At 31.2% G+C, this 14,584-nt stretch overlaps 1 protein-coding gene across 1 annotated transcript in view; it reads right to left on the reverse strand.

Annotated features, from left to right (window-relative positions):
- Window positions 1–395: 395 nt before the first annotated feature.
- Window positions 396–14,584, reverse strand: part of LOC107438174 (uncharacterized) — a 62,993-nt gene continuing 48,804 nt past the window's right edge. The window contains exons 17-21 of the mRNA XM_071181635.1: window positions 13,020–13,169; window positions 8,499–8,631; window positions 6,036–6,191; window positions 1,510–1,595; window positions 396–805 (exon numbers count right to left, since the gene is read on the reverse strand). Coding sequence (XP_071037736.1) covers window positions 626–805; window positions 1,510–1,595; window positions 6,036–6,191; window positions 8,499–8,631; window positions 13,020–13,169 — 705 coding nt within the window. The 3' untranslated portion in view covers window positions 396–625. The remainder of the gene's footprint in view (window positions 806–1,509; window positions 1,596–6,035; window positions 6,192–8,498; window positions 8,632–13,019; window positions 13,170–14,584) is intronic.

Raw genomic sequence — 14,584 nt, forward strand, 5'->3', positions numbered from 1 at the left:
GATGTTTCGCTGACCGTCGCCAATAGCCTATTGTGCAGCTCCAGTTGACGTAAATAACGTCTAGTTGACGTATCTACCTTACTACCTGCCTCATCTTTTTTCTTCACTCAGCAACTGTTTTTTTTTATCCACCATTATTTTTTTATTTTTTCGTTTGCAACTTTACGTTTTATATTTCAAATCACTTTTGTTTCTCCTCATTCACGTCTGGCAAGTCTATAAAATGGGTGCCCTTTTTTGAGCGACTGTCCTTTTCATACTTTTGTGACGTGATTAAATTTTTTAATCAGGTAACGCAAGCTGATACGTTTCAAAAAGTTTAATTTTTCTGCGACGGTGAGAATGTCAGTTATTTAATTTTCTTATCATACATTAAAAAATAAAAGCAAACAAAATTTTAAAATTTCTTAATTTTATGCAATTTTTGAACAATGAAAGAAACTACTGAATTAGTAATACAAGATAAATAGCTGAATTTTAAACTATAGAAAAGTTATGAAAAACCAAATATATAATATTTGATTTTTCTATGGCAACGCAAATCATTTGCGAATATATTATTTGTCAGAAATAAGATGACATTTCCAATGAAATAATTCATTGCTAAAATTAACAGAGGGAAAAGCTAAGTTGACGATAACTCTTTTTCATCTGTGTCTTTCATCACTTCAGTATTCATCTGTGGCTCGTAACTGGGACTCCATGGCTGCAAATCTGCTTTGCAAAGGATATTGTATATTGTACCAGATATTATTAAAATAACTGCTGTAGTCACATAAACAATACCCCAATTTTGTAAAGTATTCTGAAAAAAATGTACAAGAAAATAAATATTAAAATTATTATCAAAATCTATTTCAGATAGTTTTTCTTTATTAAATTTTTGCAAAATCAACTGTACACATAATCCATAATAATAAAACGAAAAATTTTAAAAATTATCTCTCTGAATCGCTCTGGAAACCGATTGCAAAAAATTTAAAAGAGTTTAGAGAAAAAGTCATAACAAGTTACGAAAGACGTAATGAGAAAGTTTTAACTTATAAAAAAAGTAAATAATTTCCCTGAAAATAAAAATAAAACATAGTTTTAGAGAGAAGAAGGAATCAAAAGAATAAATAGTAAATATTTAAGTTATCTTCAAGAATACGAAATTATTGATCAATAAAAAGTGTTATTTAATATTAGAAACTCCATATTTCTACAATAAGCGTTTCGGTGACCAGAGAATTGCAGTCACCAAGATGGCGGCGTATCGCTTCATATTCAATTCAGGTTTTTAGGCATAACTAGTCACATCCTTAATCTGAGTTCGTTTAATAATTAAAGTTACAAATCGAAAAATCTTATACTAAAAACCTTATATGTTAGTCTTCTTTTTTCAACTCAATTACTTTTAAATAAAGCAACACTGCCATAAACGAAAGGGAAAAAAAAAACGAAATTTTTAATCAAATTGATTTAGAAACAGATATAGTCAAAGATATAGTAAAAAAATATATAGCTCACCCCCGAATGTATGATGAACCCTACAAAAGCTGGGGCTAAGAATCCAGGAAGATTTGCTATACAGTTTGTGATGCCCATCAATGTACCTAAAACATCAAAGAAAATGTTATTTAACATTTTATTGACTATTATTAATTATATTATTGTAATTTATATAATTAATAAAGCATATTAACTGCATAAGATATTATTAATTTTATTAACTTTTATTATTTATGCTATTTGCTTTTCCCTATCTTTTTGCTAACACGGAAGCAAGACATAGGAAACAAAATGATACAAAAAAAAATAAAAAAAAAAAATCGTGAAAATGAGATGAAAATCAGTTCTTAATATGACGTAAAAACAGGGTGCACAGAACACAATATGAAGTCAAAAACAGGTTACGAGTAGCATGCGACATTTTTTTAGGGATGCCAACTGCTTAACACGTTCACGCCGGGGTGACCCACCGGTGGGTCACGCTAGATTGTCTCATCTTGGCAGCGCACCGGAGTAAAAACTGGTAATAATAAATTTCATTTTATAGTTTTTTTCCGGGAATAATAAAAATCCATAACTATCAATTGTTTTTAACGGATATTTTTATATTGAATTGCTTCGTCGCCGTGATAAATTTCCTAACAGTGAATTGTTACTGTTGAGAATAGATTAACTCCTCCTGAATATTATCTATTATTGAAATAGTTCTTCTACCAGTATTTTCTCTTTTCCCGTACCAGTATTTTCACTTTTCCCGGAGTGAACGTGTTAAGCTTTTAATAAACGTTAGAGAACTATAATGTTAGCATATTTTTCTTTAATTTAGTCAAAGGTTTGATTCCTTCCAATCCACAGTGTAGCCAGTACGGCACCGCTTCAGCCGAATCACTAAGAATGCTTTGAAATGTTTTGCAACCTCTATTCTTCAAACATGCCACTCTGACTAAAATTTTCAATCGAAATTTGCTGTTCTGTTAAAGGTATAAAGGCTTATCAAGAATTTACTGTTACGAATTGGCGTTTCATAAGAGCCTTTGAATTATTTAAAAGTAGTGACGGGTAAAAACACCATAAACCGAATTTACTAATCCTAATTCACTAAATATACGAAAAACATAAATTCTGCTACAACTTGAGCCTTGTAAATTTGAACCCAATCCAGAAAACAAGGGAACTCCTGGATCAGGCATAGGGAGAAATCCTGGCTCTGGTATATTGGAAGAAATTTGCCTTTATGGAGAACTTTTTGATGGAACTAACCCGCATTTGCGTTACATGAAAAGGAAAACTATAAGAATCTCCCACGGTTAGCCTGACGTCAAAGGGACTCTAAACCCATGATCCGTCTACCACTGAGGATATTTTACGTCAGCTCTGTGGTCGGTGCAAGCTAGATGCGGGTTTGTATCGACCAGCCATTGCCTGGATTCGAACCCGTTTCATCTCATTGGAAGACGAACTCTTTCCTCATGTTCTTTGCCTCATGCAGTAATAAAATTTTTTTTTCAATTTATAAAAAAAGAAAATGGCTAGTTATTAGCTCTTAAACTACGTTGATAATTAAAAATACGTCTACCTGTTTTGTTATAAAAAATATTGCAAAATCCTGATTTCAAAGCAAAATTATTTCGGTTTTTGAAAATTTTTTTATGGAGTCGAACATAATTAAAAACTAAAGCTCTTAGGTAAGCATGGTAAGCTTAGCTTAGTAATTTTGCCAACATTTTTATTAAAGCGATCCCAACCGATCCGGATTCGTCAAACATTGTAAAAAACTGAAGAGAACTTAAGTTTGCAGATTTTTGGTTATGTTTGATAACTGCAACGTTTTTTGTAAAATATCTTATAGAGTGGTAGGTATTTTAAAATAAAAGCTTTCAGATTTTTTTGTCAATTTTGCCAACATTTTAAAAATTTCGCCATGAAACAGCTGGAACAAAGTGGCATTACATAGCGGAGGGGAGAAAGTTTATTTAATAAAAAATAATACATTAAAACTTTAACTTAGATATCACTAGAATAAATTTTTACAAAAAGTGGTGAAAGTTGGTGCTTCACATAAGCCATTGAATCATTCAGAAGTTGTGGTGCGTAAAGAGCCTCAAAATCGAATTTGCTAAACCAAGAATCCTACATAATACAACTACCAGTCGGAAAATTTCTTTCACGCTGTTCGGAGCAAGTTGGCATTTCTAAAGCGGCGTTTAAAAAGATTTTTGTATCATAATGTAGTTGTATGGAAAATGATTTTGAATTATATTTTTAGAAATGAACGAATCTTACATTAAAACATAAACTACTACTAGGAGAAATTTTTCTACTAGTAGTAGTTACTACTCTATTTCTGGGCGAAAAAGTTGGCCCCTTCTTTGAAGAAAACGAACGTTTTAGTTTCAGTGAAATAAATTTAAAAAATGAACTGAGTTTCCCTTTGAAAACGTTCACGAGGGAGAACTTAGGTGGTTTAGTGAATTTACAAATTTCTCTTATTTTTCATTTAAAAGGATATTTCCTTTTTGTTCAAAAACGAAAAAAAATTTTAGTGCAAAGATTTTATTAATTGGAATAAATAGTTCTAAATTAAAATATTAATGTGCAGTTGAATAAAACAGGGTCTCTAACATTGTTTTTCGAATCTCTGTCACCAAAGAAAATAAAAAGCCACTGTTTTAGCGCCTCACAATTGAAGAAATATGCGATGATTTTAAACTATATATATCATCTTAACGTGAAGAATGATCCTGGCTTTATAATGGATAAATAATTTAAATATTTTAGAAGTTATTAAACCGCTTTAAAAGTCGCCGATTCGGCGACAATTTTTCAACTAGATTAAAAATATCAAAGTCACTGTCTTATTCTCAGTTTTTTTTTTCTGAATTTTTATGAGTCCACGTAATGCAGCATTGGAATAAGTTTATAACTATTTAAAAGTTAGACAACGCTTTTCATTTTCTACAAAACTGTAGCTTTTTTTCATGTTGACGTTTCGCACCATTTTCAAAATATGCATAAGCAGCGTTGGTTTTAAATCGGCTAAATTTAACCGAACAGTCACGAGTAACAGTTACAGGATCACAGCAGTTATAAAAATAGCATATTATTTGCAAAAAAAGCATCTTTTCATATGACGACGGAAACTTCGATAAAACAGCCCTAAAGTTATAGTGTTTCGCTTAAGGAAAAGCGTGAACAAAATAACTTAAAAATTTTTTTACAGTAAATTAATACTTTAGCTTCAAGAATAAAAATTATTTAATCTAAAAAAAAAACAATACTTTGGAAAGTAAAATAATAATTTTTTTAGTTGTATGCTGAAAATCGGTAGCATATCCACTGCCTGCCAAATGTAGGTGGTTATACTATATGAATTATAGCAGAATTATAATTTATAAAGATTAAATCAAAGTTAAATTTTTTATTTGATCTATCAGGACATAACATAATTAAACATTATGTTATTGTCATGAGAAAATGTGTTATTGTCATGTCATATTTTCTTCAATTCTAGTTGAATATGCATCTTTTTACCACTTGAATTGTTTAAGTAACACAAATAGTAGGAAAGAATTTCGTCATCTTATATCGCGTCAGTCAAAGATCATGTAATTCACCATCAAGATGTGTAAAGTGCGCCGCCAAACACCGATCATACGAGTGCCAAAAAGATAAAAATACACAACCTAAGTGCAGCAATTGCGGAGACTCTCATACAGCCAACTACACGGGGTGCAGAGCCCGTCCCCGCAGGAGGGGAACACGTGCCATACCACCAACAATAACAGGACTTGCTCAAAGGCTGGTTACAATAATTAAAGAATTGCAAGAACTTTTAAAAAATCAAGAAGTGCTTCAACTGTTTCAAAGGATTATGGGGGAAGCCACTCTTGCACAGTAACCTTTTTTTTTTTTACTTGATTTGAACTTTTATTTGAACTCTTATTATTATTCAGAACTCTAATTTTCCATACAGATTATAAATAAATACTGCATACTGCCCTTTCAAATTAAAGTTGAGCATACTAGATGGCGCCACTAAGGCCTGTCGAAAATTTATGTTAAATCTTCACGTTCTTGAATCACGACTTTTGTATATACATAATCATCATTTATTAATTCTCATATTCAATTTTCTGTACATATTTATGGCAATTAATGTAAATATCTTTGTTCAAGTTGTAATTTTTTCAAATCAACGTTATATTTTCTGTACATATTTTCATGGCAATTACTGTAAATATCTCAGTTCAAGTTTGTATTTTCTCTAATCATGGTAATATTATTGTAAAGCTACCACAACGACTGCTTATATTCAAAATGTTTTTACCTCATTGTTGTAGTTTCACGATGAATGGGATAGGGGCCGCTGCGCGGCCCAGGTGCCCAGTTGTTTTTAAATAAAGTAAAGTAAATCTTATATCGCGTGATCGGCAACGAAAGCGTTAACCCACCGGACGAACTTGTCGTAGTGGATTAGACGCAGAGGAGAGAAAAATTCTCTGAGAATCAGAAGACATAAATAAAACTGCATGAACTAAACTTACCAGCGAATTCTGGACTCATGTCTATGTGGGTAGCATTGAACCCAGAGTAAATGCAACCATAGGAACCCATTGCTATTGAAAATAAGATGACTATTATGATTGGATGGCATCCACTGAAAGCGATAGCTATCATGCATATCGCAGGTGCATACGAACCTGAAAAGCATGTTTTAATTCAATTGTGATAAGAAATGTGTTATACAATCAAACTAACTTAACAGGACGTCATTCAGCGGAAGATAATTTTCATCGCAAATTCTCTTTCACAGATATTATTAATTTGAAATTTAAAAGAAACAGAAAGTAAGTTCAGGCAAACTTAGAGTAAAAGTCATGAAGTTTCAATTGCTGAAAAAATACCTCGAAATATTAAAATGCAAAAAAATTATTAGAAGATCTCCGTTGCGTAAGTTCTTTTTATTTTCATTTATATATTTTCATACTTTCTTTTCAGTATTTGAAACTTCATTGCTTATCTTCATGGCTCACTCTTTCTACGCTTTAAATTATAAATTAATAATGAAGGAAAAGGAGAATTTGGGAGGAAAATTCTTTTCCGTGGTATGGCGTCTTGTACAGTGTGCAAAAAGAGGAAGAAAAAAGCAGACATCTTTGAATAACTTTTGATCTAACAATCGGATATTCCCGACATAGGACTCAATCTTAATGGTTCAAGGAGATGACCTCAAAAATGCTACCCCCTATAGTTTGGGGTACAGAACTCCGAATTAATCACAAAAAAAGGCATGTTTATATAGAAAAAGTACGTTTTTGTGTCTTATTTCGTCACTTAAGGTATCGTTTGCGCTAATTAATTACTTTATTTTATAACTGCCGAACCAATTTTCGGGTGTGCGACTACTAATGTTCAACTCGGTAGCATAGTAATTTTGAACCCAATCCAGAAGACAAGGGAACTCCTGGATCAAGTATGTTGGGAGAAATTTGTTTTCGTGGAAGAATTTTTCATGGAACTATTCCACATTTGCGTTACATGGAGAGGAAAAAAAAGTATATAATTACTACCACTTTAAATAGGAAAATAAAATCTTCTGGAAAATCCGGAAGAGTAGGCAGGTATGGGGTAGAGGCAAGCCAGACGCGGAATTCGTATGGACCAAAAATCGCTCCACGTTGGAGGTAACGTTCTTGATCGACGATACAATCTTGCATTAGTAAGGGCACATGTATCAACCAATCTGCACGAGACCGGGATACTGATAATAGAATTAACAAAGAGTATTGGTATTCATAGTCCTACGTTATTTATCTAATACTTTAAAAGTAGTATTTGAAGAAACAAGTGGTAGCATTTTATCTGTGAAAATAATGGTTTTTTTAAAATTTATTTTTAAGAATAATGAGCTTAATAGAAATATAATAATAATAGCCGTTTAATAGTAAAATTAGGAAAGTGGTAGCAAATATATCTTCAAAAGTTTTTTTAATTTATGAATATGACTGGTTTGTGTTACTTAATTGTCGACCACCACAAATGCAATTCTCAAATATATGAGGTAAATTTATCTCAATAACTTATGGTAAAAAAAAAAAAATTGGGTTTACGCGCACAGCTGGTTTACTTTTTAAATAGTCTGCGCAAACTACTTATAAAAAACCGTGTGGAAGATTTCTGATGTAAGAGGACCTAAGTACATACTTGTTCCAAGTCGGTACGTGCTCCTCATTGATGTTGATCAAAGACTAATTTTTGGTTAGTTGATATGACCCCTTTTTTGAAAATGTTGAAAAAATAAAACAGAATTCTGTTTTATTTTTCAGGCAGCACTTGATTTATTTCTAAAGTTTTCTTAATGATTTTGAAATTTATATGTTACTTTGATGTGGCTGTTCTAACTGTAACTTTATCTTTATTTATTTTTCTTATTTTGTGTACTTTTAAGTCATTATTAAGAGTTACTTTGTGATTGTTTGTCATTTATTTATCTTTGCATTTACATTTCAATTTTTCTAATTGCTTTCTCTTATTTGACTCTCCATTATGGGGCCTCGGGGGTCACTGTCAGTTTTTGATTTCACCACTGACAACAGATAGGCTCCTGTGTGTTAGCAGGCAGTGTGTCCCCTGATGAAGTACTGTCCTACTAACACACGTATCTTAAATATTTCATGGTTTTTGCTTTCTGCAGGAGTTGTTTTTCTGACTTTTTAAATTAAATGGCTGACTAAGATTTCTCAAAGCGATTGAAATATACTTATATTGAGTTTTGATTTGAAAATCACGAAATTATTCGAGATGTATTTTTCCTCCTATACTCCTCATATACAATGATTTCTTAATTTCCTTTAAATTAAGAAATCATTGGAATCTTTAATCCTCTACATTTTTTCTCAATTTTTACACCACTTTCCCTGATTATTTCTTGCTACTAAAAATTGCTTGCTTTTAGACATAAACTTCTTAGCTTTCGAAATACATAGGGATCAGTATAAATTTCTTACCGATAGAATTGACAATTTTGCGCAGGAAAGTAATCTGCATACGTCCTGTAGAACGAAGTTTATCAACAATAAAACTAACAGCGAGAGCTACGATCAATTGAATTAAGTTGGGAAGAGCTGATAACACACCATTCTATAAAATGAAAAATACAACTAATAAACATTATTAATAATCAAAACAGATTTAATGAAAGCACAGGTATCATTATCAAATTTAAAGTTTTGGAAAGGAAAAATACTGAGATCTTGCAATAATAAGTATTCATTCTTGTCATATTTAAACTTTTTTAAGAGGTAATAAAGTTAAAACTAAATTACAGTCAAATACTAAAATACAATCTTTATGTAAGAGTTTACTACCACTTTAGTTATAAAAATAAAATTTTAAGGAAAGATATGAAATTTTTTAAATTAATTGTTACAGTAAAGCAGCAGTCTAAAATCAATTTGACTATCATAAAACATTGATGTTATTTAACCCCTAGGGCACGGTTGATTCAGAAAAGCATTCGTACAAAATCAGAATCAAGTTGTAATTAATTAAGAAACTGTAACTTAGATGTAGTCGTTGCTAATTTGACAGACTTACTTTGCTTTTACTTTAATTATTGTTAGTTGAATCATGTATATATAATCAATGTTAATTCAAAGTATGACTAAATAGTTTTATTTTGAACAAAGTAATGGTGAATTAAATAAATCAAACAATTATAACTCCGCCCACAAATAAACTCCTAAAGAATTACTCCGATTACCGGTTTTATCTTTTCACCCTGATTGATACGGTTTTGTGCTGGGACGTATTTGTGACAGTCGGTGCGTAAGGGTTAAAGGTAAATGATGAATTTTGTTGAAAACGCAGTATAAAAGTATATTTAGATATTGAGGGAAAGGTTCTTTATTGAATGATTCTTCATGAACTTACAATATTACATTATAATCGTATTGGAGAACACGATTTATTCTTTCTCAAGATTGCTAGTAATACAAAAATAAACAAATGACGCAAGTATAAATAATATAAATTAGCACATAACATGTTTTAAAATGTTAAGTTTAATCATTAGTTACACATTAGAGTAAACATATAAAGTATATACGGAAAGAGACAACAAAACATCGACACATTATTTTCTAGCATTTCCCATAAATAATATTCCTTTCATTCTGTGCCTCACAATGTTAAAAGGCATGTTTCTTATATTTGAAGAGACCTAACTTTAACAATGCAAATGTACTTGAGCAAAGTACTAATTTATAGTTCCTTAACAAAGACAGGAATGCATACCTGCCAACTTTTAATCCTTTCGATGATCATTTTCCCCAGTGGTAGTAAAATGGAATTAAAATTAAAATTCTAGGTAGAAACATGCACTGTATTTTGATAAAGTTTGCGAAGGACTCTAACACAGTATTACACATTTATATATGTGTTTAATATTTTTAAAAGCAGTGGTAGTGAAAAGGATTATAAATTAAGTTTATAAATGCAAGAAATATATAAAAAGCATACATTTTACTAACAGCAATATCACAAACTTTAAAACGAAATGTTAGACACCTGCAAGTTTCACCTCTTCGTCGCTTGGAAACTAAACCGTGGTAACTCGAAAAAGCAAGTTTTTCAGGAGAGCGATTTCAAACTTTCCGCATTAATGCTAATCGCGGTATTGCGATAACGATTTAGCTGCTCTCTAAATTAATATTATGAAGATAACACGTTGTTTCTCTAAAAGGGTGATTTTTTTTACACAAAATGACCCAAATATCTCATTTTTCGATTTTTTTTAAGTTACTACGGTTTAGTTTCAAAGCGATGTCTTGTAGAATAATTTCTTAACAGTCTTCTAAGCCTATGTCACTTTTTGTGTGACAGTGCTTCTACTTGAAAACACGTTAAAATGAATACTATTCAGAATTAGGGTATTCTTTTGCACCTATATAGAAAACATTTAGTTTTTATTTTACATTGCAAAAGATGAATGTCATGACGAAGTAGTGACGTTGAAACTCAGAGGACTTTTCTTTTATTCAAATGTATATCCTTGTAATGTAGGTTTTTTTTTAAGAAGAAATTCATCCGCAAGTTTTACTGTGAAAAGAGACAGTGATTTCGCTGCACTTGTTTAGGTGTGTTTTGTAATTAAAGCACCATACTTTTCTTTCTTACTAACTAACTAACTAATAAACTTTTTTCAGAGTACCTATCCATGTATGGATATCTGCTCTTTCATCTAAATTGGATAATATGTGGTGGAAGGGAAGGGAGGTGCTGCGTTAACATTAAGTTATATCTCAGGATGAACAATAATTGATAAAATCAAGTCTGAGTCATACATAAAAATAAGTCGCAAGTTGATACATAATAAAGGGAACAAATTGAAGATAAGATAAAGAAAGAATATTTACACTATTTACAAATTTACAAAAGGGGGAGGACTCCCTGTGCACTCTCTCGCCTCCCACCGGTGTAGCCGGGCTTCATTGGTGCAGAGAACACAGTTTGTCTAGGGCAGTGGGGATAGTCATGATTATCCGAAATGCTTAGAGAGAACACAGTCGCTTAAGAAAAAAGCGGTTATGGGGCTGAAATTTTTATTGTCATCTATGAAATCAATGTCTAATAACTTATTGAATTTACATGTTGAACAATTTTTGGCACCTTTAAAAAAGGATGCATTGAGTTTAAAAAGGTACTCGTCTATTTTGTCGATTTTGAGGTCATTATAGATGGTGTTATTTCTGACAAACCAGGGAGCCCCAGTGATTCGTCTTAGGGTTTTGTGTTCGAAGACTCTGAGTCTCTTTCTTTGTGTATTTGTAAGCGTCCCCCATTCTTTCTTAGATCTTCCTCCCTCCATTTGATAGTAAACAGTTTTAATGCGTAGTGGTGGAATGAAACTATTATACTAAAAATGACTTAAATATTTTGTTCCTGGCAAAAAATATTTTTTTAAAAATTCGAAATATATAAGCGCACACACACATGGCATTACAGATATATATTAAAAGTATTATTATTAAAACACTAGTAAACAGGGAGCTAATGCTACCGTAAATTAAACAAATGTCGATAATTTAATTTCTGTGTAAAGAAAGTATATACGAGAAATTTTCTCCTTGTAAACCACTTAACTACAAGGTAGTACATTAAAATACGAAATACTTTCTAGCATAAACTTTAATTTGCTAAAACTACTAGGATTTTTTAAGGACAGCGGGAACCTTGGTAGGGTATTTAGGGTTATATAAATTTACCCATTAAAATTTTGTCAATAAAAGTAGCCTTTGTAATGAAAAGTTTATTTCTTCCTAATACTATTTTAGCTTCTAAAAAGCACTCTTAGTTCAAAATAGGAATATTTATGTTATTGGTAAATTACAGGAAAAAGCGTTATAGTGCTTCTACAAAATAATGAAAACCTTATGCTACCACTTCTTCCTTTTTGAGAGAAGTAATCTTCTTTAAAAGGAAGCTAGAAATAATGAGAAAAATTTTCTAGCGTTGGACCTAGAAAATCCTATCACTTGAATGCGAACCTATCATATGAATATGAATCCTATCACTTGAATGTGAACCTATCATATGAATATGAAACCTATCACTTGAATGTGAACCTCCATAGCATAATTTCAGAACAAAATATAGACATTATCAGGGTGGTCACGGTCTGGAAAAGTTTAAGAAGTGGTGACAACTGTTTCACGAGGTTGTCGTAAATTTTAAAGGTTTCATTTCACGTCGAATTTGAGAATTCAGTTAATAAGCTGTAATATATATTCACGACTGCCATCTTTAGACGTTTTTGTAAGAATTCATTCTAGTGGTAGCTAAGTTTATGTTTTAATGTATTATTTTATATTCATTTAGCTTTTTTTTCTACACCACTGTACATAAATAATTTAAAAGCTCATCTGCAACTCCACTTTGTTCTAATCTTTCCTTGTAAGACTTTTAAATTGTTGGCAAAATTACTAAAAAAAATTTGAGAGATATGGTTTTTAAATGTCTACCACTCTATTAAATATTTCGCAAAAAGCAAGCGCTGAATTTGGCTGGCCAGTATATATTTCATACCTGCCAACTTTTAATCCCTTCTATTATCATTTTTCCCAGTGGTATTAAAATGGAATTAAAACTTCAATTTTAAGCAAACAAATACGTTGTATTTGAGAAAATTTAAATTGACAACCATGCTAGTAACGCTTATTAATATCTGTGCTTAATTTTTGTAAGAATAGTGGTGATCAATATCATTTAAAAATTGAAATTATAAAAGAAAAAATAGTATATAATTACTACCACTTTAAATATGAAAATAAACTCTTCCGGAAAGTCCGGAAGAGTTGGCAGTACTTCATTTACAAATGTTTTTGTTCTATAGTCAAAACATTTTGATTTACCTGATTTCATGGAACTACCTCACAATTTATAACGAGAGCAGAAAATAGTACAGAAGTAAGCTGAAAAGAATAAATCGAACAGTAAAAGATTATAAATTCCTAAGTTCATGTACTTACTTCTTTTATATCAAAATGCAAGATATTGGATAGATAGAGTGGGGTTTCATTCAGTAAAGTGTAAAAACCCCAATTCATGCCAAAGTGAGTCAGAATCAGTCCCCACATTGGAGAAGATGTCATGATGGCTTTCCAAGGAATTGGAGCTCTCTACAAGGATTATACAATGTTATTTACAAATATGGACCCAATTTGATGAGTTTATATTTAAACAGTAAAATCTAATCGCCCCCTGTTCCACAGTAAAAGGGTCGCAAACACGTTGAATGCCACGCTACTTTTACATGGCTTGCCCGTCTGGCCAAACGGTAAATAACTACAAACAAAAATTGAAAATATTCGACAGATTTTGCTAGTTTTTAAAAAGGTTTAGCATAACATATCAGAAAAAAGGGGTAAATCATATATTCCTAATAATTTATTAGAGGATATCAATAAGGGACTATGTTACGTCCTTTAACATAGTCCCTTAAGAGCTTGTCAGCATAAGACGGGCCGTTAATGGTCCAATCAGATCTAGTGTGCTTGCAACGTCAAGTAAGTATTTATCTTTTAAGAACGAATGCTTTCCTTGTTTGTCGAAATGTGTCGCTAAGTCCAGGATTCCAGTAAGACTACGAAACTATATCCTTATTTTAATAATTCTATGATATACATCATGAAAGATAACACTGAAAAAATTTCTGTTTGACGTCGTGCCTAACTTTTAAAAGCTTTTATATAGTTTTGAATGCATATTTGTTTAACTTGATATAAAAAAAATGAAAAAAAAAGAAGAAAAAAAACGGAACTATATATGTAATTTGAGGAGGATCACTTAAATCCTAAATTGCAATCGTCTTTTCATATCTTGTAAGGGAGTAAAATATATTTATCTCCTTCATAGTTTCTGGAACTGTAAAATATCATTAGTTTGCTGTATTGCATTTTAGAGCTTTACAAAAAAATTTCTATTTTAAGATCAATCAGGAGGTTTTTGTTTCATACAAAATAAAAACTTTTTTAACACGTTAAATGCCACGCTACTTTTACATGGCTTGCCCGTTTGGCCAAACGGTAATTAACTCCAAACTAAATTTGCAAAATAGTCAGATTTTTTTAGTTTTTTAACAGATTTAACGTAATATATATATAAAAATATTTGGTGAATTATATATGTCTACGAATTGTTTAAAAATAGTGGTGGATAAAAATCTGCTAAATTGAATTTATTAAGCAAAGAATCACAATTAATTAACTACCATTTGAAAATACTTATTCGCTTTCAAGAGCAAGTTGGCATCTGGGTGTATATAAATAAAACTACTTTTGTGTGTTCTATATTATTTTGTGTATTCTTCGTTAATTTCTTCAAACCATTTTAGTAACGATAATAATATTTTAAAAAAAATTTACTCGAATTATTTGTTTCTAATAATCTTGGCTTCGCCGGTCACCTGTGACCCCTGTGGAGGTACGAACAAACTCAGTGCGAGTCACCGGTGATCCCCATGGCCATTCAACCCGTCAATTAATATGTAGTAATAGTTTTCGTCAGTATATGTTGAATGAGGGAAAGATTAAAA

Source organism: Parasteatoda tepidariorum, chromosome 6 (assembly GCF_043381705.1).
Source record: "Parasteatoda tepidariorum isolate YZ-2023 chromosome 6, CAS_Ptep_4.0, whole genome shotgun sequence".
Lineage (NCBI taxonomy): Eukaryota > Metazoa > Arthropoda > Arachnida > Araneae > Theridiidae > Parasteatoda > Parasteatoda tepidariorum.